The sequence below is a fragment of the Pangasianodon hypophthalmus genome, chromosome 4 (genome assembly GCF_027358585.1).
Source record: "Pangasianodon hypophthalmus isolate fPanHyp1 chromosome 4, fPanHyp1.pri, whole genome shotgun sequence".
Taxonomy (NCBI): domain Eukaryota; kingdom Metazoa; phylum Chordata; class Actinopteri; order Siluriformes; family Pangasiidae; genus Pangasianodon; species Pangasianodon hypophthalmus.
In genome coordinates, this window is record NC_069713.1 from 31,502,433 (window position 1) to 31,525,908 (window position 23,476).

General features: G+C 40.3%; 1 protein-coding gene across 1 annotated transcript; it reads left to right on the top strand.

Moving 5' to 3' along the window:
* On the top strand, positions 1-23,476 carry uggt1 (UDP-glucose glycoprotein glucosyltransferase 1). Its single transcript, XM_034303971.2, has 40 exons — positions 1-137; positions 1,438-1,570; positions 1,711-1,790; positions 1,887-2,017; positions 2,253-2,365; positions 2,693-2,867; positions 3,237-3,333; positions 3,451-3,529; positions 3,799-3,899; positions 4,676-4,775; positions 6,048-6,108; positions 6,822-6,913; positions 7,149-7,299; positions 7,446-7,565; positions 7,726-7,811; positions 7,991-8,126; positions 8,291-8,422; positions 8,906-9,070; positions 9,163-9,283; positions 10,451-10,549; positions 11,786-11,880; positions 12,095-12,301; positions 12,830-12,961; positions 13,082-13,212; positions 13,310-13,405; positions 13,861-13,963; positions 14,123-14,202; positions 14,370-14,559; positions 14,705-14,863; positions 14,951-15,036; positions 15,107-15,191; positions 15,830-15,918; positions 15,998-16,102; positions 16,601-16,685; positions 17,367-17,549; positions 18,575-18,735; positions 19,139-19,253; positions 19,649-19,765; positions 21,533-21,698; positions 22,517-23,476. The coding sequence occupies exons 1-40, from the start codon at positions 101-103 to the stop codon at positions 22,540-22,542; spliced, it is 4,620 nt and encodes a 1,539-aa protein (XP_034159862.2). The 5' UTR covers positions 1-100; the 3' UTR covers positions 22,543-23,476.

The window sequence follows — 23,476 nt, forward strand, 5'->3', positions numbered from 1 at the left end:
AACAGCTAATCTAGTGCACTACGTAGGGTATACAAGCCGCCATTTTACACTCTATGTAGTGGACTCGTTGAGGAAGTAAGGCGCTATTTGGGATTGAACCATGGCTGCTCCAGCAGGAAGTTCAGAAGCCGGTGGAGGTATGAGCTGTTATTTTCACACTTCTGTTAACAAACACATGATTGTTTTATGTTAATTTATGATGTAGTAAATGCGAAATGCTTACACTTTACATGAATTAAACCGCACGTTAGTCCTGGTCTTTCTTTCTTTTTGATAATTAGCCGTTGCCGGGTAATAAGAGTATTTAGCTAGCTACAGAATGGAGCGCAGTCTCTGCATAATTAATGTTAGCATGAGAAATCATGTCTTGTGCTCTCTTCTTTGTTGTTTTGCTCAACATTAGGTCGTTATCATTCTTCTTCCAGTATGATTTGACAGATTTCGGTTGAATTGCAGCGGCTAGGCTAACATCCTGGTTGACTTGGGGACGATTGGTTAAAGAACCCGGAAGTATGTGTGTTCTTGATGCTGATTGGCTGTCAGGGTGGCCACGCTGAAGCTCGCGATTGGTTGAACTCCGAGACTAAGCGAAAGTAACAGTGTAATACAGTTAGAGATGGAAATAATCCTTGTTTTTTTTGTTGTTCATTTATCTAAGCAGGTGTCATTTCTAGATAAAGTCATCATTCAGTTAAGTTCAATTTAAAATTGGAGTTGTTTGGCTAAGCAAAACTTTCCAAGCAAATATATATACATATATATTGTGTGTGTGTGTGTATGAAACCACCATGTTAATGAATCCATTAGTTTTGGATTTTGTTGTGATCCTGTTCTTAGTTAGTTCTTAGTGGTCCATAAATCCACCGTAACCAACATGCATAAAAAAAAAAAAAAAAAAAACCCCACAAGATTCTTCGACGAATGTGAAACCGCTTCAGCAAAACCAGAACCACATCAACATCAACATTAACATGTCATTACTAAAACATCACATGCTCCTCGCTGATTGGCTGAGAGACGTCTGAAAGCGGAGAGCTGGAGGATGTTTACAGAAAGATGAAATACACTGAACGGCCAAAAGTTTGTGGACACCTGACCATCACACACCTGGATGTGGTTCTTCCCCAACCTGCTGCGACAAAGTTGGAAGCACACAACTGTATAGAATATATAGAATTATATACAATGTCTGTACGATTACGATTTCCTTTTCCCTGGAACTAAGAGCCCTAAACATATTGTATGACAATGCCCCTGTGCATAAAGCGAGCTCCGTAAAGAACTGGTTTAGTGAGGAAAAAAAAGAATTACTCCTCTATATATATATATATATATATATATATATATATATATATACACATGTTGCATTAAATTGTTTTTGCTAGCCTAATCACATTTGCTGATCATGTACATATATGGTTTTTTTTTGCATTCTAGGCTATAAGATGAGGATGCTTTGGGCGTTCCTGGTGGCTTTGCACTTCGTGTCCTGTGTCCACGGCGACTCGAAGGCTGTGACCACGACGCTTACCACCAAATGGCCCTCTACACCTTTGCTCCTGGAGGCCAGGTAGGAACCGTTCACAGAAACGCACTGATAAATGGGCATGTTACAAAAAGACTACAGTGAAATTTCTTCTAGCTTGACATATAATCCAGGAAATACTATAATATCGATCATTTTAGCTGAATTGTGTTATTTGTCCCCAGCGAGTTTCTTGCCGAGGAGAGCCAGGAAAAGTTCTGGGACTTCGTGGAGGCTAACCAAGATATTGAAAATGACCATGATGGTAACATTCCATTCCACTCAAACATCCTTATATGCATACATAGATTTTATAACGTGCATTAAATGGGGTTATTGATGTTTTTTTTTGCTTTCGCAGGCACAGATCTGTCGTATTACGAGCTGATCATGAAGCGAGCTGGCCAGCTCTTGAGCCCCGTGCAGTTGAAGCTGCTGAAGTTTGCGCTCTCTTTACGCTCCTACTCCTCTACGGTTTATTCATTCCAGCAGGTCAGAGAACTATTACACGAATACATTTACACGTAGTGTGTACCGTATTTTGAGAAAACAGCACAATATTGTGACAAATTCATTCATTCAAATCATTGTTGTGATGTAATGAAGAAGAAGCATAGCAAACAGTAGAAGAAAAAACGTCAGTGTTTGCTCTGTCGGTTGTCGGAAATGCTTATATTTCTGCTGGACAATCGTATTTAACGTCTGTGTTTCGGTTAATTTTGTGTAGATTGCATCCAATGAACCTCCTCCACGAGGCTGCAAGGCATTTTTCAGCGTCCACGGACAGAAATCATGTGATCTGGACCATCTGAAGAACCTGATTGACGCTGCTTCAGAGAGGTAAGTAGACTTTCTCACCAGTACAATTTTGATTATTATTATTTAAAAAAAAAAAAAACAGCAGCTTGTTCAAATATGTTATAATTTCTAAAGTAATTGCTAATTCACAGGACGGACTTATCTTATATGACGCCATCTAAAGCTAGTAATGAACAGATTTTAAAATGTGCTGTTATTTAACAAAGGAAAAACATGTATTCGTTGATGTGCTGAAGTTTTCTCAGGAGATATGTATTCATTTCTGTATTTATGGAAGGAGTCTCCAGTTTCAGTACGTTACAACACCTTACAATTCGTTTTCTTTACCGTTTCCACTTTTTCCTGCAGGCCGAAGCCGTTCCTGTTTAAAGGCGATCACAGGTTTTCCTCGGCTGACCCGGACGCTCCCGTTGTCATCCTCTATGCCGAGTTGGGAACCAAAGAGTTCGCTAGATTCCATCAGCACATGCTGGCCAAAGCCAAGAAGGGCCTGATTAACTACGTCCTGCGCCATTACCTCTCAGTGAGTATACTTTTTTGATTTAGATGTTTGATATTGATGTTTTTTTTTTTTTTTTTTTACCTGACTGATTTGTAGTGCTTTGTTTAACAAACTAAATCACACTACACTCCATTCTTAATCACCTAAAGGTGTAAGCACTCACTCATTACCCGCTCGTTCTCTGCAACGACTCCTCCTCCTCCTCCTCCTCCTCCTCCTCGTCCCATTCACAGCCAGCTCGTGACCACGCCCTCGCTGCCACATGCACATATGTGGTTCACTTTGTGCTTTTAATTAATTACGTAATTTAATTCAGCTCACTAAAAACTCGTCACTTGCCCCAAATTAAGTCTGAATTGTCAGAATGAATGTGCTCTGTTTGCATTGCAGAAACCCAGCGATGATAAAGTTTTCCTGTCTGGTTACGGGGTTGAATTGGCCATTAAAAACCAGGAATATAAAGCCAAGGATGACACACAAGTTCAAGGTTTGATACTGTTCGTTTTTTTTTGTTTCTTTTTAAACCTAGTTCCGCATAGAAGTGTGATGTTGGATGGTGAAAATGTTCCAACATGGCATCAAGTCTTTAGGTTTTATTGCACAGGTGCTGACGTGAACGCCACAGTGATCGGCGAAAACGACCCAGTGGACGAAGTGCAGGGCTTCCTGTTCGGCAAACTCAAGTAAGCGCTATATGTGTTATTTACATACACAATCTATTTTCCGCTTAAAAAGATCTCAATGCAAAGGGTAGAAGAAGCATTACCTGAAATATTAGGAATAAACGATGACCTATAAAGTGTATATTACGTTCTCTGTATGCTCGTATGTGTTTAGCTGGCGTCCATTTCAAGGACTTGTCTTGCTTTCGTCAATGGAAGCACAAAATGTCTGGAACCTTCATCGAATTCACAGCTCGTCTTATCCTTATTATTTGTGTTTTTAAATCCAGAACAATCTACCCAGAGCTGAAGGAACAGCTGAAGGAACTGCGTAAACACCTGGTCGAGAGTACGAACGAGATGGCACCGCTCAAAGTCTGGCAGATGCAAGGCGAGTATATCTGAGCGTATGTCTTTCCTGCACAGAGCTAATGTATTTTAAAAAAAAAAAAAAAAGATTAGATTGGATTGGTGTGTCCGTGTTAGCGGCCATATTCTATTTCTCAGTCAATAGCTAGTATTTTATGAATCTTTACGGAAATAAAAAAATATTTGGACTTTATAAATGATGTTGCGTATCCAAAAACAGCGTCTTTTGAGGCACTCTTTAATTAGATATGGCTTTGTGACTTTTCTGGCCCACTGAAGTGAACACATCACAGCGCCTGAAGCTCATTAGCACTCTATTAAGAGGAACTCTCAGGAGACTAAAGCCACCCACACACAAAAGACTGCTCAAGACACAGGCATAATAATCCATTACACAGTTACTCTCTCTGATAAAGCCTAGGTACTTAAATCCATAACACCTGGAGGACTCTATGAAGCTTTGTCCTGAATGAAATGACGCCATTAGTGTTAATTCCCTTTAAAGGATTACTTCAGGAATAAATCTTTGGTGAAATGTGCTCCTTGAAATATGCAAGACTATTTCTATTTAGCCTGTTATATAATCTGTTGAAAATAAGAGAAAGTAGTATTTATGTTTTTGACAGATATGGTATTGCTAAGCGAATGATTTACTTAGTGTTGTAGTGTTCAGCCATGAATGAGGAGAAAAAGCAAAATCGGATCTCAAAATTCAGATCTCTTTCGCACGCAATCCAGACGTCATTCGCTAACATTCTCTCTCTCTCTCTCTCTCTCTCTCTCTCCCTCGCTCTTTAGATCTCAGCTTCCAGACAGCAGCCCGTATCCTGGCAGCCCCTCCTGTAGACGCTCTTAACGTAATGAGAGACCTGAGCCAGAACTTTCCTACAAAAGCGAGGTACGCAAACCTCACCCATATCCAGAGGCATGCCTTTAAACAGATGTTTGATAGCAGCCTGTGTTAGAGCGCTAACAAAACAGAGCAGAGAATAAGAATAACAGGTGTCAAAAATTACACACACCGAGCGCGAACAGAAGCATCAGTGGTGCAAAAATACACATACTTCATCAAACAGACGAGCCGGCGATCATGAAGTCTCTGGTGAAACAACTGGGCAATGATACAGATTCCACAATGAGGATAAATCGGCTGACTTTTGAATAAAAATGTTCACACTGCAGCTTTAATTAAGGGAGTACGCTGTGTTTTTCTTTCACACAAGGGGAACGGCTTTTCATAGAGAAAACAAATCTTGATTCATGCCTGAGGCTAGAGGTTATTAAAGCAAGACTAATTGTAAAAAATGATCTTGGCTGGTTTAATTAACACAGAAAATTTACCTGTCAGCAATTATAAAAACAGACTATTCTTTAAGAATACTAAACAATGTCCTAAGATACTCTGATAAGTTTCACTATTAGAATTTAAAATAATGATAACACTTCAGCATTTTTTTTTTTCCAGCTTGCACTTTAACTGTAAGGTTGAAACTGAGCTCCAATAACATGTAAATGAAAATTTCAAAATGCAAAACTCATGTGATGTACAGTTCTGTGCAAAAGTCTTAGAGCAAAGACGCCTTCAAAAATAATGAAATTAAATGTTTCTACATTTAAAAAAATACTAGAAAGAGCAGTAAACAGTAATAAATGAAACAAAAGTCAGTATTTAATGTGACGGTCCTTCACTTTAAAAAATAAAGCAGTATCTGAGGTGCAGTGTGTGCAGTTTTATAAGGAAATGAGCTGGAAGTGTTACTGAGCATCTTGCAGAAGCAGCCACAGTTCTTCTGGAGACTTTGACTGTCGACTCGCTTCTTATTTCTGCAGCGAAACCCAGCAGCCTTCATTATGTTTTTATCTGAAAAGCGTCTCTTATGGAATCTGCTGCTTTCTTTACTTTACTTTTCATACAGACATTTTTCTGGAACGTTTCATTTTGTGCTGGAAAACTCATGTTTGGAATCGAAAATGGTTTTGTACTGAATCAATCATGTAGAAGTCAGAAAATAAAAATCTATAACAAAGTTTGTACTAAAAAAAAAAAACAAAAAAACAAAAAAACAAAACAAAACAGGGTGCCAAGACTTTTGCACAGTACTGTACTATGTCGGGTTTATTTGTGTATTGATTTTATTTGTATTCGTGTCTTTATTACCTTTGTTCTCAGGTCCATAACTAAAACGGCGGTAAACTCAGAAATCCGTAAGGAGATCGAAGAGAATCAGAAGGTAGCTTTATTTTCATTTGTTTCTTCACTCTGTTAAAACACAGAATTATAAATAATTCCCTCTGCTTCAACATCCACTCGTCTCACCATCCACTCGTCCGCCATTTTGAGATACTTGCATGTTTACGTTAATTGTCAGGCTTTTTAGTTCCCCAGATGGTAGAGGAGTTAAAAATGAAGTAATCGCACTGCTTACGGTCCCTTGAGGCTGCACTCGTTGCACTTCTTATTAACGTCTTATTTTTAATCTTCCATTTTTCCCGACACGAAGTGGAACTGTTATCTACGTGTAATTGTAGTTATTTTCAAATAACTGCAGCCATTTTCCAACAATTACACTTCTTTATTTATTAATCAAAGTCATACTTTTTTATTTCGTTTTGTTACATCCTTGAAACCACAAAACCCTCCATCCTGAGCACTTAAAATGTACAGCTTTACAAAACGCTGGCACTGGAGACTCCTTCCGAAATTTCCTAATTGCTTCTTCAGATCAATAAAGTACATCTATCTATCTATCTATCTATCTATCTAGAAATGTGAAATATCACCATATCAACAATTACAATTACATCCAGCACATTAATCTACACCTGTGACTTGCCTTGTATCCAGATCTACTGTTAAAACATTAATCAGCACTTGGTAGCGGTGTTTTGCTGAAGGTTTTTTTTAAAAAAAAAAGATGCTTAATGTCCTTGTGGTTCTCTGTAGTACTTTAAGGGCTCATTGGGACTGCAGCCAGGCGATTCAGCTCTCTTCATTAACGGACTCCACATTGATCTGGACGGCCAGGACATCTTCAGGTGAGAAGCAAATCTAGAACCAAGTTCGTGTTCATTGCCAAGTATTATGTTTATTCATCATTTCTTAAAAGGTGATATGAAACTACACTCATTTAATTAGAGACAAATGAATCTAATTTGAAATTGGAGGTGAAATCAGACATTCGGAACTGACAGCATGTTTAATTTTTATTTCTATGTAGCAGGAAGTCAAAAAATGAGGTCACTCAAGTGATTTGTATGTCATTCTGTGCAGCGTGTTTGATGTGCTGAGGAGCGAAGCTCGTGTCATGGAGGGCCTCCGTAGCCTCCTCATCGACTCGCCCTTCATCCACGACATCCTCAAACTGAACGTTCAGCCGTCCGACTCGGATTACGCCGTGGACATCCGCAGTCCTGCCGTCTACGTAAGCTTACGAACCTACAGTAACGTACCTGAAACTATCCTACTGTGTTGCGCAGCTTTTACTCCATGACTTTTCATCCTAGCAGCGATAATTCTTCTCTTATTCTTCACTACGCATCTACAACAACGTGTTGGTTTTCTTTCCAGTGGATCAATAACCTGGAGACGGACGGCAGGTACGCCTCGTGGCCCTCGACCGTGCAGGAGCTCCTGCGTCCCACTTTCCCAGGAGTCATCAGACAGATCCGCAAGAATTTCCACAACCTGGTGAGCGCCGCGTCTCTTCCTCGGACAGGTTTCCGGGATATTTCAGCGAACGGAGCCAGATTTGTCGAAAATCCATAGAACACCTTCTGATGTGTGCTGACTTATTTAACAGGAAGTACTTCTCCAGTTTAAGGCTACTTTTCTGATTTCTGCGCTGTAGGTAATGATCTTGGATCCCACTCATGAGAGCACGGCAGAGCTACTGAGTGTCGCAGAGATGTTCTACGCCAATAACATCCCCCTCAGGTACGTAGTTCAGGTTTAGGTCAGGTGACTAGAGGTTAGTTCATCCAGGAAAACCCTTTTTTTTGGTTTGTTTTGATTTGTTTTGGTAGCAGTATGTCTACAAGTTACAGCATGCACGTCTGTAGAATCTGTAGATTCAGTGTTTTGAACCCTCTTGTCGTTTTGCACGGACTCTTCAGGATAGGACTGGTGTTTGTGGTGAACGACGGCGACGATGTCGACGGCATGCAGGACGCTGGCGTCGCTATGCTACGAGCTTTCAACTACATCGCAGAAGAAGTGGACAATCAGTTGGCCTTCGATGCCATCGTATCAGTAAGTCGTTATGCTAGCTCGTTGTACTAATAGATCTGCAACAATTTCATCTAGTTTCATTTTAGTAAACTGGAATACAATGATTTATCCAAAGACAGCACATAGAAATGAAGACATTAACATTTAGTAAATGGTTATAACAGGATTTGATATTTTTAAATCAGATGCTGAACCGCGTGCCCAGTGGAGGGAAGCTGAAGGTGGAGGACGTGGTGGCAGTTCTGGAGAAACGTTATCCCTACGTGGAAGTAAGAAGCATCCTGGGAGCAGATTCAGTCTACGACAAAAATCGCAAGGTACGGAAACACTTGTTCGTTTGTTTTTTTTTTTCTTTTCTTTTCTTCAGTGACATTGCTAATTATTATTCATAGAGACAAAACACAAATATTACTACTACTACTACTACTACTAATAATAATACTTTCTAGTAGTAATGTCTTCATCACATGACTAGGAAGTATAATTTATACTACAGAAGCTGCCACTTGCAGCACAAGGAAAGAGGATGTGTGGTGTTTCAGCTTTTTTGCATTCCCTAAGCAAAAATAGAGGCAGTAGTGGCAAGGTGAACAATAGAAGAAGAAAAAGACCCAGATCAGCTCAAAAAGTAGCGCGTATCGGTTTGCTTATTTCATCATTAGCTGGCTGGTTGTCATGGAGATATATATTTGTGCTGTTTTGAAATGAAAAGATAATTGCGTCAGATTTGCAACGTAGGAAGAAGCAGCTTGATTGCCGTCGATCACAAATCTCTGATCTCTTCGCGTGTGTTGGTGCAGGAAGGGAAGGCGTATCACGAGCAGACGGGAGTGGGTCCTCTACCCGTGGTCCTGTATAACGGCATGCCTCTGCAGCGCGAGCAGCTCGACCCCGATGAACTCGAGACCACCGTCATGCACAAGATCCTGGACACCACCAGTTTCTTCCAGCGCGCCGTCTATTTGGTGAGAAAGACGTCCACTCTTACTTCAGCGACGTTGTTTATGTATTGCTATAGTATACAGCAATGCTGCTTTCCGCTTGTTTTTTTCCTCAGGGTGAGCTGGCGAGCGACCACGACGTAGTGGACTTCATCATGAACCAGCCGAACGTGGTGCCGCGCATCAACTCGCGCATCCTGACCACCACCAGGAGCTACCTGGATCTCTCCAGCACCAGTCAGTTCACTTTTATTCGCTTCCTGAAACTAATTAGAGGTCGAGATTTGCAGCGTTTCGGGGGATGATTGGCTCCAGGGAACGCAGCCTCATTTCCAGTTCGTCGCTAAACGTCTTGCTTGTTCTTGAAAATCAGTTTATGTACACGAGGCGTAAGCGAGGATATTCATAAAGCGCTTTATTCCTCGAGGAAATTAAGTTTGCTCAAGTTGGAGGAGCGTATTTACACTCGCCTGCAGGCTGGAATGGGGTTAAATACAAAATTGAACAGCTAGATGGATAAAAAAAAACAAAAAAAAATGCATGATTTGTGTTCACTTGGGTAATATGGAAATAAGAGTATTCTCACACACACACACACACACACACACACACACAAGTAATTATTTTTTACTTCTCACCACATCATTTTTCTTCTGTAAAAACTTTTGCCTTAAACCTTCTTACAGCTCACTCAATACAAAATACAGTGCTTGGAGTACGTGAATTTAACTTTTTGTAATTTAATCACAGGAAAATAGCCCTCTTTGGATTGAAATGCATAAAAATTGATGGAAATAAACAAATTGAACGACATTTCATGTAATGTGATCACAAATTAGCACTATTTATTAGTCGGGGGTGTAAATATTTCACATTCTAAACCTCTAAATACATTTATATCATCATTTCGCTGTGTAATTAATAATAATTTGGAAAAATTAGGAGGGGATTTTACAGTAAATATGAGTATAATATCAGGATTTAACTGTATGTGTGTGTCATTTTCTAGTATTGGCCACATAATAAATAATATACTTGACTACTTTTATGTAGAAAATGATATTTCTGAATCCGAAATTCACCTTTGCACTGTGATACGTTAAAGCGTTATCGTTTCTATAGTAACAGCTCGTTCACAGGGACAGCTACAGAGACCGTAAAGGCTTTTTGTATGAATGTTTGTATGAATGATGAAATAGTTTCCCAGAGGTCGCACAGTTTAATCTAGTTTAGTCTCGTTTAAAATAATATCACTTGAAATTCCTTGAAATTCCAGTTTGTTTTTTTGAATCATGTTTGATTTTGAATGATGTTTCTGCACACTGTTTGGTTTTAAACCTCTTTCCGTAGCCCATATAGTTTATTACGCGTATTTCGTTAAAAGTATAATATTTCTCTTTTCAGATAACCATTTCATCGACGATTATGCCCGGTTCCTCTTCCTGGACACTAAAGAGAAGAACACGGCCGTGGCTAACAGCATGAACTACATGACAAAGAAAGGTAAGGCGTGCGCTTTACTGCAGTCTGAATATTACAAAGCTTTTTTTTTAAGAATTACACATAATATTTTCACAACTTCATATGATAAACATGGCTTAAGATAAGGAGACTTAAAGAGACTCCCTCTGAGTGTGTTGGTACATCTCTCTCTCTCTTCTCTCTCCTTCTTGTTTCTCTGTTTCTTCTCTATGGTGGTGTTTTTATTTTAAAGGAATGCACTCCACTGTTTCCTCTGGTAATTCCTTTTCCTTAAACATCATCATCCATTTTGACTTTGGCTTGAGATTATGTCGATATTAATAACGCTATTGTGATCATTTTGTTTCACTGCTGCTTCCTGACATGCCACGTTCATTAAATAGCATGTGTTCACTTATGCTTTACTTCTGCTTTCTTTTTTTTTTTTTTACTCAATTATGTCAGACAGGTGACAAATTAAAGGAAAACTCCACTATAAAGTGTGTTAGTAAAGTATTAGGCCACTAAAATGTCAGAATTTGATTTGGTTTTAAATGATTATTATCTTCTCATCACTATAGACTTTCCCACCTCAACCTCAGTATCTTTAACAGTTTGCTGATAGACTGAGGGGAGAAGTTGCATGCTAAGCACCAATACTCTACTTATTCTGTAGTATAGAAGAACATGAGACGAAAAGACCTGGATAATAACACTGTCTATAGAACATGCCTTTATAACTGATGCGCCTTCATGTATGCAGAAGCTTAACCTATAAATATAAATATCAGTTATTTACTGTTAATTCTTCTTGGATTTGGTTTGTGTGTGTACACATTTTATTTTATAATTTTACTTGTGAACCAAATGAGTTCAAACAGCAGCAAATCTACATTTCAAATTTCAAATGTACACTTTATCTTTAAACATTATACTGTACATGAGGTCAGGTTGTAGTTTTACGAAATAAAGTGACGTGCTACTCGCATAGTTTTCGCTACAGAATACTAACGCATACTAAACTAGCTTGTGTGTAATATATATTTTGGCAGGTTGAACTAAATTCAAACCCTGATCCTGAAATCCTACACCTGCCTGTGTGTGACATAATCGAGTTGATCGCTAGCTTTGTGTTGGATCGCTATGTCCTGATATTGACTCCAGTACACTCCAGTACACTCCAGTACACTCCAGTACACTGCACGTTTTGCCTGTGTTGTGTTTTACCAAGACGCAGATAATTACATGAAAATGAAACGAATATGGCCTGATTTACAGACGATGGCGTGATCCGTCCCGTGACATTCTGGGTGGTTGGAGATTTTGACCAGCCAGCAGGCAGACAGCTGCTGTACGACGCCATTAGACACATGGTAAAGTCCGACTGTACTGAACGCATTATACAGCAAAAAAGACCAGTTACATGATTGATGATTCATCCATTTAATATTATTATTATTATTATTATTAATCTGTCCTGTTAATGTGAGCAGTATGTGGTGATCAGCGTGGGCTTAAAGTACATCACGCAAATGTATCGTGTGCACGCGTTAAGCAGTACCCATCTTATTTCAATCTTCTTTTCAGAAAACCAGTAATAACGTGCGCTTGGGGATGATCAATAACCCAGCGGACAGCCCCTCGAACGCGACCACGCTGATCGCCCGGGCCATCTGGGCAGCCATGCAGACTCAAACGGCCAACAACGCCAAGAACTTCATCACCAAAATGGTCAAAGAGGAGACGGCAGATGCGCTGTATTCCGGGAAAAACATCGCCGACTTTGCAGTCGGGGTAAATTAAAAGAGCTTTTATTTGTTCATTTATCAAAAACATAATACAATATTTTACTTGGTTAATTGCCAATTATTCAAAAATGAATTATTTAAAATTAGACAAAAAAATTTGGCATCTTCGTAAATGCTAATCTCTTAAACATTTGGGTTATTTTATGTTGTTAATTAATTATTTTTTTTACTATTTTATATCATTTTAATCATCCAATTCATTATTGAATTTTTGTTTTTATTTTTTAATGCTTTTGTTAAGTAAGATTTGTGAATTTATTATTGTATCTATTGGTGAAAAATTGTCAAATTATGTCAATATAAAATTATTATTATTATTATTATTACTGTATTTATTGACTGATTGATTGACTGATTGATTGATTTATTGCTAGTTTTGTCTAGTCAGATTTTCAGATTGTCTAGTCAGATTTTCGAACCCTGCGCTATATTTCTGTATTAAACCCCTCATGATTAATATGCTATAAAATGTCGGATATTGATTTGCTCTATACGTCACGTCTTTCTTCTCCAGGGCATGGACGTACCTCTGTTCAAGGAGGCCTATGAATCTCCTAAAGTGGACTTCCTCTTGGCCCAAGCCGCTTATTGCCGCGACGTCCTGAAGCTGCGTAAAGGCCAGAGGGCCGTCATCAGTAACGGACGGGTGAGTTAACCAATCAGATTAACCAATCAGATTAACCAATCAGATTAACCAATCCGATGAGGAAATCCCTGAGACAGAATCTCCGAATTCTCTTGTGCATTTCTTTACTTTTCTTCGCAGGTTATCGGCCCGCTCGAGGAGGGGGAGGTCTTTAACCAGGACGACTTCCTGCTTCTGGAGAGCATCATCCTGAAAACATCTGGAGAGCGAATCAAGAACAAAATCCTGCAGCTGGCCATCGAAGAAGATCGGTAAGGCAGCTCATTTCATGATACTACACTGGCTTATAGACATGAAACCATTAGTTGTGACATTTATTTTTGTGCGTGTTCTTTATTTTTGGTCCAGAGCGAGCGATTTGGTCATGAAGGTGGACGCTCTGCTGTCGTCGCAGCCCAAAGGCGAGGCCCGGGTTGAGTACGGCTTCATAATGGAGAGACACAGGTGAAGGAATTTGAAAGTCTGAGATTTTAAACAGAGATTATTCTCATTTCTCATAGAGGCTGCAGCACCTACACACTAATACACAATGTTTAAATGTTCCACAGATAAACATACAGTAGTAATTATTGTCTTAATGCTCCAAAATAATCACAATCCTGACTCTCTGACTTCATCAGGCGATTTCTGTTTCTCTTATTAACTCATTTTTATTAGATTTTATGCCTGCTTGATTGGCAATAAGGTATTAATCGCTATATCCAGTGATTGTGTTATGTATATACATTTTTATATGTGCCTTTTAAATGTGTTTGATCAGACTAATTAGTTTGACTCTGTCATCTTATGAAGTGAACTCAATTTGAACTCAATTCCAGATGCAAAGTGGCATATATTAGGAAAAAAAAAAAAAAATAGTCGATCGTATTATATCATCATTCATTTGCTGCTTCCTACAGTGCTGTAAAAATCCGCCCCAAGGAGGAGGAAGTGTACTTCGACATCGTGGCCGTGGTGGATCCCGTCACCAGAGATGCTCAGAAACTGGCTCCTCTTCTCTTGGTAACATCCTCAGCACTTAACATGGCATTAGAGTACATTTTTTTATTTCAGTTCTCCTTCTACACTTCTGGGTCTCGCTTTATAGTCTTTAAATGCTGTAAACACTCCAGGCGCTGAAGCTTTATGACAACACTTTTGGGTTTCCTTCATTCCTTCTAGGTCTTGAAGCAACTGGTCAACGTTAACCTGCGAGTCTTCATGAACTGCCAGTCCAAGCTCTCTGACATGCCGCTTAAAAGGTGAGCATCTGGCAACCCAGTGTCCATGACTTGCGTCGCGCTTGGGTTCAGACTTATCCATCCATCTCATCCATCTGATCCATCCATCCATCCATCCATCCATCCATCCATCTCATCCATCTGATCCATCTCACATTCTCGTACATCTTTCTTCTTTTGCTCTGTAGTTTCTACCGATACGTGCTGGAGCCTGAGGTGACCTTTATGGCCGATAACAGCTTCGCTCTGGGTCCGATGGCTAAGTTCCTGGACATGCCCCAGTCTCCACTATTCACCCTGAACCTGAACACCCCCGAGAGCTGGATGGTAGAGTCTGTGCGAACACGTCACGACCTGGACAACATCTACCTACAGGAGGTACGTCGATCTGCACAGAGTATGAAAGTAAATAAATAGGTGTAATACGGTTATAACTGTGGTTATATTGTTATCCTGGATGGATGGATGGATGGATGGATGAGTAGAAGCATGGAAGTTTGGTAAAGCTCTCGCTGCTTTTCAGGTGGACAGTATTGTAGCTGCAGAGTACGAGCTGGAGCACCTGCTGCTGGAAGGTCACTGTTTCGACGTGAGCACTGGTCAGCCACCTCGCGGGCTCCAGTTCACCCTGGGAACAGCCTCAGACCCCGTCATAGTGGACACCATCGTCATGGCCAATCTGGTAAGGGACGTGTGTGTGTGTGTGTGTGTGTGTGTGTGTGTGTGTGTGTGCACATTGTACTGTGTGACTGATTCATTTCTCCTTCAGGGCTACTTCCAACTCAAAGCAAACCCAGGAGCCTGGATCCTGAGGCTGAGAAAAGGAAGATCGGATGATATCTACAAGATCTACAGGTAGGTGTAGGTGTAGATGTGTGTGTGTGTGTGTGTGTGTGTGAATCTCACACATTTCTTCCTCCCACAGTCATGACGGTACAGACTCTCCGGCCGACGCCGAGGACTTAATAGTCGTGCTGAACAACTTCAAGAGCAAGATCATTAAAGTGAAGGTGAGTGTGATGGATGTCGGGGTCTGATTCTGAGGTAAGGTTCAGTGCGATGCTGATGTAATATTACTATTGTGCCATGATACACTTCTGAAATATCGTCGGTATCGTGAATATATATCATTTTTTAAAATTTGATTGATAAGCTACAGTAATTATTCAAAATAATGTTGCATTGTTTCTTGAAAGCAACGAAGATATTCATTTGTAAATAAATAGTTTTGCATGCGGTATCATTTATTCGTTCTGTGATCAGCGGGATAACTTTCACGCTAGCAGGGCGTAGTGCGTATAAGAGAGTTAGCTAGCTAGGCTGGGTAACATTTAGCTAGCTCAGTTTTGACTTGTTCATCGCTTTTTTACAGATCACTATTTTGCAGCTAAGCTTTTCTACTTCTAAACTTTTTCACATCCTCTTTTCAAGCTTTGCATAGAAGACATTCCCGTGAATGATTTCCCAGCAGGCTCCCAAGAACCTCAGAAATCTGCTCGGTAATCAGATTACCGAGCAGATTTCATTCTTTTGTCGCGGCCGATCGTACTTTTCCGTTCTGTTCTGCTTTAAAATGCAAATTCGAGTCGCTCCGTGTACCGCATGCTGAATTTCCTGTATATCCCTCGTCGTGTCTGTGTCGGTGCAGGTGCAGAAGAAGCCCGACATGATGAATGAGGAGCTCCTCAGTGACGGCAGCAGCGAGAACGACTCCGGATTCTGGCAGTCCCTAACCAGGTAGAGTCTCCCCAAAGCCGGGTTTTATTATTTCCTCCGCTCTCGAATACTTTCACATTTCGAAATTCTCTCTTCCCAGAGGATTCACCGGTGGCCAGAAAGTGGAGGAAACCAAGCAGGAGAAAGACGACGTCATCAATATTTTCTCTGTGGCCTCAGGACACTTGTACGAGAGGTTCCTGAGGTAAAGATCACAGCTAATCACTTCATGTTGAGACTTTTCACTAGTCGTCCATCTGACGTCTCATTTTACTCCGTCGATTTGCGGATGGATTTTACATTTACGAAGCTAAGGGTCTTGCTCAGGATGGTATTGTGTGATATTTGAAAATGGCACCACCTTAGAAATTTTGATATTAAAAAAGACAATTGACTTGAGTCAGTGGGTGACATTTGCTTCGGTCTGTATTACATCTTTTTATAGAAATATTTTTCTGCCCATTTTCCGTCTGTGATCTTTAGACATGTCACATCTGATTAGTGCTGACATTATTCCTTTTCCAGCACAATTCAGTTTTTAAGGTCATTTTCATGGATTTCTTGCTCAGTCTAAATTATCCATGCTGACCCGATAAACATCTTGATCTAGGGTCAGTTTCAAATATTATACTTGATCAGTCTCGGGGAAATGAGCTGACCTACGAAGACAGTATTGATCTTTTTTTTTTTTTTTTTTTTTCAGAATAATGATGCTGTCTGTGCTGAAACACACCAAGACGCCGGTGAAGTTCTGGTTTCTGAAGAACTATCTGTCTCCAACCTTTAAGGTGTGTATGGCATCAGAGAAGCTTATAAACTACCAGCATCATGCAAAGTACACAGCATCAGAGCACAGTCTTTATATTTTTATATATATATATATATATATTTATATATTTATAGCCCTTTTTCAGCTGGATGACATCCTTTTGTCCATTTTTGGTAAATATACATGAGAGTATCGTGTGCTTTCCACATTAATAGAAGTAGAAATTCAGAAAACCTTTCAGAAAGACAACGTATCTTCTTCACAGCCTCTCTAATATCATATCACATTTCACAAGGTCATTATCTGAATCGTGCAAAGGAAACACAGACTTAAAAACCCTTTTATAAGTCTTAAGAAGGTGTATTTTTCCAATAGGAGTGCTCACGAGCCTTGGATGCTAAACTGCACTGTGTAAACTTAATATTTTCCCCAAAACTATCACTTTAAGTGGAGATAACGGCTACTGTCACCTTATGCACTTGTGACATTCACAGCACCAGGATGTAACTCATACAAGGCACATATGACATATTTGCAGTATATACATACAGAAGCAGATACACACACTAACAGCTGGCACTATTATCAGAGCTGCTGGTATAGAAAATGAATCAACACGAGAATTCAGCAGCACTGTGTCCTAAATACATTTAAACTCCACTGAAAAGTCTCTCTCTATGTCTGTCTCTTTGCGTGGCAGGAGTTTATCCCGTACATGGCTCGGGAATATGGCTTTCAGTACGAGTTGGTGCAGTATAAGTGGCCTCGCTGGCTCCATCAGCAAACCGAGAAGCAGCGCATCATCTGGGGCTACAAGATCCTCTTCCTAGACGTGCTCTTCCCGCTCGCCGTGGATAAAATCCTCTTCGTGGATGCTGACCAGGTGCCGTTAATTAACCGCCTTGTTTACTGTAAGAACTAAAATGAGTGATGAATAATAGATGAAGAAGACACATCTGGATTGCAGTTGATTGCAGGAAGTAATCGTGTGTAATCCACTTTCTGTAAACGTCCCAGTTCTGCTGTAGAGGTCAGTTTGAAAACATGGTTCGTCTGCATTACTTGGACACTTCCGCCCCCTTCAGGCAGAACTCTGTAACTGCAACTGAGAGGCACTACAGTTTAGTGTAGCCTAAATCTGACATTTTATTGACTTCTTTTTTTTTTTTTTTTGGCCCAAGTTTCCACTTGTGCATAGAAATCCATGAATGCCAAACATTCACACAATGCCCAAATATCTAAATATTGCAAAAATGTTTAATTCCCAGCTGAGCTGGGATGAAAATAAGTGGTGATGGAAACATTTTCTGACAAAGCGAGTGCGGCTCCATCCAAAACTAAAGTCTGATACGGCATTTAGTATGTACTACAAGCATCGCAGTAACGTGGTGTTTTTAACAAGTAAGGAATAAAACACGATTAGGCACGCTGTTATAGGAAACTAATCAACAATACAGCCCAATGTGAAGCGGAGTCAGTGTAGCGTCTGCCATACATACATGTCCCTGCGTATGCTGTTACTATAGAAATGATAACGTATTAGAATTATACTGTTTTGGTATAAATTTGTAGCTGTATGCTGCTGTTATAGAAAATTGAATAAATACCTTCTGTCCAATCAGAATCAAGCATTCAACAGCATCGTGGTGTAACATATATTCCTCACGTTGCTCATGTCTGTTTGACTACCACTTTTTTTTTTTTTTTTTTTTGATCATCATCTTGTTTAACAGAAATTTGGTTCAAAATGTAAAATTGTCTAGACACATGTTGAAGAAATGCACCTTTTGATTACTATTTAAGTTTTATGTCTAGACATTCATGCTCGCATTCTCATTAACATTGAGCATTAAAACTTTAGCGGTTGACTTGATGTCAGGTTTGTTTTTTTTTCCCCCCATCCTCCAGATCGTGCGCACAGATCTAAAGGAGCTGCGCGACCTGGACCTGGAGGGGGCGCCATACGGTTACACGCCGTTCTGCGAGAGCCGCAGGGAGATGGACGGCTACCGCTTCTGGAAATCGGGCTACTGGGCCAGCCACCTGGGGCCTCGCAAGTACCACATCAGGTAAGGAGGCGGGGCTTCATGGGGCACGGATGATCGCTGACAAACAGCTTGTACAGTATGTTGCTCTGGGAGCATGTTGCAGTGTAGACACAGTTACGTATGATATAGTAATAGTTATTACCCTTACAAGTTATTTGCAGGTCTGGTCTGGCGCTTAGAACATTTATAACCGCATCTAAATGTCCTTCTGTTGTTTGTTTCATTTTTCATTTGATCAGCAACACGGGGATTCTCCTGATACACAGATGATGATGTTGTTGTTGTTGTTGTTGTTGTTGTTGTCTTCCAAAACACATTACCTTGTCCTCTGTCAGTAATGAGTGATGCAGCATTGGATAGGAACTTGAGAGAATTGATGGAAATGAGCTTGTCTTGTGTCCGTCTCTCCGTCTCTCCGTCTCAGCGCACTGTACGTGGTGGATCTGAAGAAGTTCAGGAAGATCGCTGCAGGAGACCGACTGCGAGGACAGTACCAAGGACTGAGCCAGGATCCCAACAGCCTGTCCAACCTCGATCAGGTGTGTGTGTGTGTGTGTGTGTGTGTGTGTTTGGATGCGTATCATACTTGGCCAGAGCACAGTTTGCACTAGCTCACACACCGGTGAGTGTACTGCCATTAGGTGCCCTAGGGCTCGCTTCAGGTTTGCTTTGTTGCAGAATCTCTAACCAGGCTGGATTTCGTTAAAATGGGGGTCACGCTAACAGCTTCAAACATTTACAATCATTGCTGTCCATGTTACCATGTTTTAAAAGGGAAAGATTCTTCGTTCGTCCATCATCTATTGTTATACTGGTTGGCATTTTTGCATAAAGTATTTCCTTGCTAAAGTAAATGTTGAAATTTACAACTTTATTTATTTAGGTCGTATAATCAGCTTAATCCTCTAAATTAAATTCAACTCTTCCACCACAGGATCTGCCGAACAACATGATCCATCAAGTGCCCATCAAATCTCTGCCTCAGGAGTGGCTGTGGTGTGAGACGTGGTGCGACGACGCCTCCAAAGCCAAGGCCAAGACCATTGACCTGGTACTGACTACGTATTGAATCCGATTTTTCCAGATTTTTCACCTCGTATGAGTGTATCGTTCATAATTCATAAGAGTTTATAGCACTCTTATGGCAGACCATTACCGAACACTTTATTAGGAACACCTGTACACCTTCATGCAATTCTCTAATCACCAATCGTGCATAAAATCATGCAGGTACGGACCAGCAGCTCCGGGTAATGTTCACACCAACCATCAGATTAGGAGGAAAAAATGTGATCTCAGTGATTTTAATGATAACGTGGCATGATTGATGGTGCCAGACAGGCTGGTTTGAGTATTTCTGTAGCTGCTGATCTCCTGGGATTTTCACACACAGCAGTCTCTAGAGTTTACTCAGAATGGTGTGATAAAAAAATAAAATAAATAAAATCCAGTGAGCAGCAGTTCTGCGGACAGAAACGCCTTGCTGATGAGAGAGATCAACAGAGAATGGCCAGACTGGTTCAAGTTGACAGAAAGGCTACAGTAACTCAGATGAGCACTCTGTACAACTGTGGTGAGCAGAAAAGCATCTCACAACACATTTGAACATTGAGGTGGATGAGCTACAACAGCAGAAGACCACGACAGGTTCCACAGTGGGCACGGACTCACCGAAACTGGACAGCTGAAGACTGGAAACACGTAACCTGGTCCGATGAATCAGATGATAGAGTCAGAATTTGGCATGAATCCATGGACGCAACCTGCCATGTGACACCAATCCAAGCTGGTGGAGGTGGTGTGATGGTGTGGGGAATGTTTTCTTGGCACACTTTGGGCCTGTTAATACCAACCGATCATTATTTGAAAGCCACAGCGTATTTGAGTATTGCTGCTGACCATGTGCATCTCTTCATGTGCGCAATTTAATCTTCTAATGGCTTATCATTCCAGCATGAAGTCGTCTCAGACTGGTTTAATGAACATGACAGCGAGTTCAGTATTCTTCTTCTTCAGAACGGGAGACTCGCAGCATGAAAGTGCAGCTGAAAAATCTGCAGGAATTGCGTGATGCAATCATGAATCTCCAAAAAGAATGTTTCCAGCATCCTGTGGAGTCCATGCCATGAAGAACTGGGGCAGTTTTGAGAGCAAAGGGAGGCTAGTATTAGTACAGTGTTCCTAATAAAGTGATCAGTGAGTGTAGCCACTATTAGCTACAACCTTCTACCCAGTTACATCAATTATATAACTCTAGTCTTCCCATGGAGTGTCATATTTATACATACTTTTCTGACCAGGAGAAAAACAGTGAAACATTAGCAGTGTTTCATAAAAATGGTGTGCTGAAAAGATTTATTTTTCATTTTTATTTCCTTTTTTGTCTTTTTTGCACAGGATGCTTATTGCATCAAAAAATCCTGCCATTTTAATTTCATTAAAAGCACCAACATCACGCGAGTTACGATGCCTCGGGAGGTTTTTTTTTTTTACGTCAGGATGCTAAAATGTATCTCAGACCTCCTGCATGCTTTAAATGTTGCGATTTAAAATGCGTCTTGGGTGAATTTCCAGCTGCATTGTTATGTGCATAATCCTGATTCTCGAGCCGCATGAATCAGCCAAATGTAAAAAGTCTCACTCAGCCACCTGCCTCGCAGACTTGAAATGCTAATCTCAATGGCTTTGCATTTTAAATAGTTATTAGCATTAAAGTTTTTTAAGATCATTTCCACCCAGATTAAAAAAAAAGGCTAATCTGTGGGGGTGTAGCCTCCTGTTTTTGTGCCGTGTTAATGAGTGAATGTTTGCGTTACAGTGCAACAACCCTCAGACTAAAGAGCCGAAACTCCAGGCAGCCGTCCGGATCGTGGCTGAATGGACAGATTACGATCAGGAGATCAAGAGAATTTATAACAAGTTCCTAGAAGGACGAGAGAGAGGAGCTCACTCAGGGGAAAAGCACACGCAGGAGAGAAAGACAGGCGAGCTCTCTCTAACATCACCTTCCTGTTTCCCTCGCTCTGTTTCTCACTCTTACTTACTTTCACCCTCTCCCTCCCTCCGACTCTCAACTTCTCTCTTTTTCGCTTTCTCTCGCTGTTTCTCTCTCATAATTCATCTTTTTTTTTTTTTCTTTCTCTCGCTGTTTCTCGCTCTTAAATCCTCTTTTTTTCCTTTCTTCCTCTTAATTGTGCTTTTTTTTTTTCTTCTTCTTTCTCTCCTTCTCCTTGTTTCCCTCAATTTAACTCCTCTGTCTTTTTCAATTTCACCTTTTTTTTTTTTTCTTCTTTCTCACTTTCACATTCTTTCTCTCCCCTGTTTCTCTCTCTCTCTCTCTCTCTCTCCCTCTCACTATTCCTCACTTAATTTCACTTTTTTTTCTTTCTAGCTGTTTCTCACTCTCCAGTTCTCTCCCCTTCCCCAGCTCTCTGCCTCTTCCTCTCTTTTTCTCCCCCCTCTTTTTCTCTCTTTTCTTTCTTGTTTATGTGAAATGTCACGTTTAATCCCGTGTTCACGTGTTATCTCTGTCTTGTGCTAGTCAGCCTCTTGTGCAATGACAGAATAAACCGTAAGTGGATTGGAAATAGATCTTCGATCCAATCTGATACCATTTTTGGCTTTTTGAACCCGATTTGGATCCCTAGTTAGAATTATTAACCAGTGATGAAGACTTTTTCTCCTGGAACCATTTGAGAAACGGGAAACCGTAGAGTTTGTAGAAGTGAGCAACAGATCACATTATATTTTGGCTTAAATATTGTAATATTCACCTGCCAATGCACCTTTCTCTCTTTTTCAGATGGACAGAAGCACATAGAGCTGTAGACGGACTGCTTTCCACACAGGGAAGACTGACTCTGTTTAAAGAGTTGTCTTTTTTTTTTTTTTTTTTTTTTTTCCTTCTTCTTTCTCAATTTTCCTTTTAAAAAAAAAAAAAAAGCCTATTCTCCTGGAGCGGGGTCCACGTTGGCGCTGTGAAAACTTGAATGGAAATGATTCAACCTCTCTCATTTGTGTATGCATGGGGCGTGTGGCAGGACTCGGAGGAAACAGACGAAGAGCAGATCACGTAGGTTTACTGTGGAATTGTGGGAAATCGTATATGAGGCATAGTCATGGCTGGGTCTGAAGCGCTATTAACAAATATCATTGCCTTTCCTGTGAGTCCGACCAGCACCTGCCCAAGTGTGTGTAAGTGTGTGTAAGTGTGTGTAAGTGTGTGTAAGTGTGTGTGTGTGTGTGTGTGTGTGTGTGTGCGCATTCTGACTGCAGTACCTGTTAAGTCAGTGCTCTAAAGGTGAAACATCCATCCATCTGGTGAGTGAGAAAATCATGACGTTATCAAATGATGTGCTGAAGTGAGAAAACAGTAACGCGCATTTCTTTTTTTTTCATCGTTCAATAGGAAAGGCTAATTTATTCAACTATTGTGCTGACGAAAATACTCTTCAGTTGCTGTTTTGCGTGATTCCTAAACAGTCTTTTATAATTCCCACCTGTTTCAAGTGTAATAAGGGTTAATATAAACATATCGTAAAAGTGCTTTTGCCCCACATCTGATTAGATTGAAGAAATTTCATTTTGTTTTTGAACTGCACCTGAGTTTTTTTTTTTTTTTTCCTCTTCTCTGCATCTACTGTATCGTTTTTAATCAATCCGAGAACGCAAAGGACATTCACATTAATTTGTTGTTGGGATAATGTAGGATTAATTGTGGGATGTCAGTTATTTTTTAATAAAAAAAGATGTAATAAATTCA